The sequence below is a fragment of the Phanerochaete carnosa genome, assembly GCF_000300595.1.
Source record: "Phanerochaete carnosa HHB-10118-sp unplaced genomic scaffold PHACAscaffold_7, whole genome shotgun sequence".
NCBI lineage: Eukaryota > Fungi > Basidiomycota > Agaricomycetes > Polyporales > Phanerochaetaceae > Phanerochaete > Phanerochaete carnosa.
In genome coordinates this window covers 590,845-595,172 of record NW_006767634.1, presented here as the reverse complement: position 1 = coordinate 595,172, position 4,328 = coordinate 590,845, and the positions used below count along the sequence as shown (strand labels likewise).

General features: G+C 42.9%; 1 protein-coding gene across 1 annotated transcript in view; it reads left to right on the top strand.

Annotated features, from left to right (window-relative positions):
- Positions 1 to 653, top strand: part of PHACADRAFT_259266 (uncharacterized protein) — a gene marked incomplete at its 5' end in the record, with an annotated part of 1,506 nt that extends 853 nt beyond the window's left edge. The window contains one exon of the mRNA XM_007397742.1: positions 264 to 653. Within this exon, the coding sequence (XP_007397804.1) occupies positions 264 to 532 (269 nt within the window). The remainder of the gene's footprint in view (positions 1 to 263) is intronic.
- Positions 654 to 4,328: the final 3,675 nt, after the last annotated feature.

Genomic DNA, 4,328 nt, shown 5'->3' with positions numbered 1-4,328 from the left:
CGCGGACGTCGTCGTCAACGATTTTGGTGGTGAGGGCACAGGAGGTCAGGCATACCTCGTATTCGGCTGGAAAGCCGGCACCACCTACAAGTTCATCACACGTATCCGCCCTGAATCCAGCTCAGGCAGTACATTGTTCTCCACGTGGATCTTCACCCCAGAGACGAACGCTTGGCGCTATATCGCCACCTGGAAGCGTCCTTCCACCACGACGTATCAGTCCGGCGTTTACTCCTTCCTGGAGAATTTCATCGACACTAGAGGTTATGTTGGTCGCCATGTGCAATACAGCAACCAGTGGGCACGTAACACGAACGGTGCCTGGTCTGAGATTACCACTGGTCGCTTTACAGGTGATGCTACTGCGAACAATGCGCAGCGCATGGATTATGCCGGTGGCTTGGAGAACGGACATTTCTACCTCCGCAATTGCGGCTTCTTCTCAGATTTTGTGCCGCTCAACCGGGACTTCACCCGCCTGGCTGCTGGCACTCAGCCAACGGTCGATGTGAACACATTACCAACCCAGTGAAGCAAAACAATGGTTGTATTTCACATGATTTCTGTTAATCTTACCTCTATCCTGATTAATCCTGATCTCTCAGGCAAATTGTTCAATTTTAAATGTTCTCGCATGTAGTTGTACCAATGTGCCGTCAAGCTTTCCTTTTCAATGTATCTGCTGTTTTTTCTTGTACTCGCTTTGTTTCAGGCTTTTGTTTCGAAATTTTTGCTTGAACTATATCTGCTACTTCTTTAAAGTCTACAGATGCTTTTATACCTCTCCATTGGCCCAATAGCCTTCTCTTTCTCTATTGTACATGAGCACTGATTTTGCTGCCCAACAGTCATTCCCACCATTCTCATGATATGCATTTACAAACCTGTTGTACAATCATTAGCCAGGGACAGATAAATAGTATGAATGTATTCTAAAATTAAAAATTAAAGACAACTTCCATGTGTTCATGTGCAGTGAACATAGATTCATAGATGATATCATAAAATACAAGTGCATTTTACTGGTGAATGACATTGATGACATGGGCGAGACTTTGAAATAAGTGGTGAAAAGGTTAATGGACACCACCTCCATTGTTTTCCATTTATTAGCAGAAAGCAAACTGGAGATTGTTGTGATTCATGACAAGAGCAACAAACCAAGAGTGTATTTTTGGTGACTGAATCAAATTGAGCAATACTTGTGCTGTGAAGAGATCTAATGGTAATCACTCAGAAGAGGAGAAGAGCATACTATCACATCTGATGAAAACGCCTTCTACTACACAATAGGATGGTTTGGATACAGTGTGATGCATGATGATAGCCAGCTCAGCAAAATCATGAATGATCTGTTCAAAGCCATTTCTGTTTAGCAATTGCAATTCACACAAACACCTATGTGAGTGAAGACTTGATTTTTTTTGGTTGGAGCAGGCAAAACTCTGAAAACATCAAGGATTTTTGCAACACACATACTAACGGAAATGGCTTTACCAGAAAATAATCCAAGATAAGAGGTAGAGTGCCTCAATTGCCTGGTTCAAGAACTGATAACTTGCCTATTAATTGGCATTTTTCTTTTATATCACTCAATCATTCAAAGCATTGAGGAAGAAATCTACTCAACTCATTAACAACTAATGTGCCAGCCATAATTTTTGCACAATCAATTTACTCTCGAAAACAATGCAAACTACAAATTTCTCAGTTATTATGCTGCAACTAACATTTGCATTCATTCTTTTGCTGTTTTTAATTGCATTGTTCTGGCAATGCAAAGCAAGTAGCAATGTAGAACTTGCAAGTGCACAGGTTGTGATTTGCAGCAATTTTTAGAATTTACTTTGATATATTGAAAGTCATTCCACTCCTCTAGGAGTTTCTAATAAAGATGATGAAGACTTCCTGTCCAATCTATTTTCATGGTATGATGACTGGACTGCGCGAGTGAAAACTGGTGGAAGCATGCAGGCACGATCTAATATACACAGTGTTAGTCTGAGTGCAAAAGAGAAAGAGCACACTGTATAGCTATGTACCTAATACATATGGTGTTAGCTAGACAAAGGTTGGTAAGCATACTACATAATGCAAGGGCAACGAAGGGAGACTTACTCTGAGTGCGAAAGGGAAAGAGCACACAGAGTGGGAATGCAGGGAGGAGTCCTTATATACGTGAAAGGATCAAAATTAGAAGTCTGCTAGAATGGGGAAGCCTGCTATAAAGAGGTTTGTGCATGGGAGCACTACATATAATTGTTCAATCACTATCTACGTATTAGTAGCACCTAATCTAGGATGTCCACCTTAAGTCCATGCCAGGTGGAACACCAAGCCAGAGCCACTAGGCACTTCAACACAATCAACAGGTTGATTTTAATTTCCAATCAGCCAGCTAACCAGGCTCAACTTGAAGTTGCTGCCAATCCATTGTGCAACCTGTATTACAAGCTCTCTGTATTGAAGCATTGTGTTGCTTCTTCATTGTACCTTAACTGGCAAATGCAAAGGAGAGCAATCTATATAATCTCCAAATGGAAGCAAACATTGTGATCTTTGCAACAGCCAGACTGTCTGGCTCTGGAATCTGACATTCAACTTGTGCATATGGCAGCCATCAAAAATATTCTATCTACTGAGGCATGCATGCAGAGAATTCAGAAACTTTCTGAACTCCTGTTGCAAGAGGTCAAGTGACTATCTGAGAAAGAAAAAGGATTCTGTTCACTATCCAAAATATCTGCTTTGAAGCTCAAGAACATATTATGCTCTTTGAAAATGTCAACAGTCAACACCCACAATATTACCTGCCAAACCCTGTGTCAAAATGGTTAACATTATCAAATGGACCTTAAGGCTTATGCTACTGTGAATAGTAATGTGCGAGCTGGGCCTCAAAACCCACAAGCCTGCCAAACCTGGCCCAAAAAGCCTGACCTGAGCCAAGCCTGACTCAAGGCTGGGCTCAAAGTATAGTCAAGCCTAAGCCTGGCCCAGAAGCCCAGGCTTAGATGCACCAGCTCTGTTACTGTTCTCTGACTTCATAATAAGGTGAGAGAGATTTAATATGTATATACCAAACATAATATGAATATTCTAGACTCAATGGTTCCTGCCAAGCACAATTGTGCATTACCATTTGATGTCTGCCATAGGTGTGCGCTCATGGGCTTCATTGTGACTCAACTTATTCTGCAAGCGTATGTCTTCTGGAGGCTGAATTCAGTGAGTACATGCAGTAGTAATCTACTACATCCAAATATACTCCCCTTTTATAGCACTAGAATACTCATTGTATCATGAGCAAGCCTGTGGCTTGGGCCAGGCTCAGAGCTCAGCTCAACGTTGCCACAAGCCCAAGCCTGAACTTGGAGTCCAAGCTGGGCCTGCACATCACTAACTGTGAAAAGAGAGGAGCAGACCAATAAGATCATTGTGCTAGAAGATATTCATGGTGTAATTGTTAACAATTATCACATATGACTATTTGAAAGACATACAGATCAAATTAATGTTTGTGCCATTTGGAATTTTTGCTTTTCGATAACAACCAGCTAATGCAAACCAGATGTACCGGAACCTGGAACATTTCAATGTCATTGACATCAGCAAAACCGCCCGGGCCCTGAAACACCCTGATGAAGGTTTGTCAGGGCACTCAGGGCATCTAGAGTTAGCTCACGCGATCGTGCCCCTCAGATACCAGCCCGTGCATCCTCTCAGTGCCGTCAGATCAACCCTGCCAGTCTACTACACTGGCAGCATTATACTTTTTGGTCCACCAGCTGGCCTTTCCTCTATCATCTCTCGAAGCACGTTGTTTCAGCACGAGGCAGTGACAGAATGGATCTTCGCAGCACGGCATGGCCTTGGTTAGATGCGAGCAATGAGCTAACAGGGGTTGTGGTTATTGACTCTATCATTCAGGCTCACTCTTTTCTTAGGATGTGCAGAAAGGATTATTATAGCCATGGATACATTCTGATATAATTTACTGATTTATTCTATAATTTATTTTGCTTCGGGCCAGGCTCGAACCTCGAGACCTTGACGTCTGAGCGGCTGAGAGCCCTGAGAGGTCTGACGAGTTTCGTCAGGGCCCTCAGCGCTTCCAGTATCGGACCGTTTTGCTGATGGACTCTCAGACTAAGAGATGGACTGCAAACCCATTCACTTCGGTTGTACTGGTCAGAGATCTTTTCGACAGAGGAAAAGACAGTGCTGAAGTTATCTTTGAGATCCAACGACTTCAGGTCGAGTCGGATGGTCAATTAATGTAAACAATGAGATTCGCTCGGCGCTTTAGCTCCGACTTCCCCTGGCAA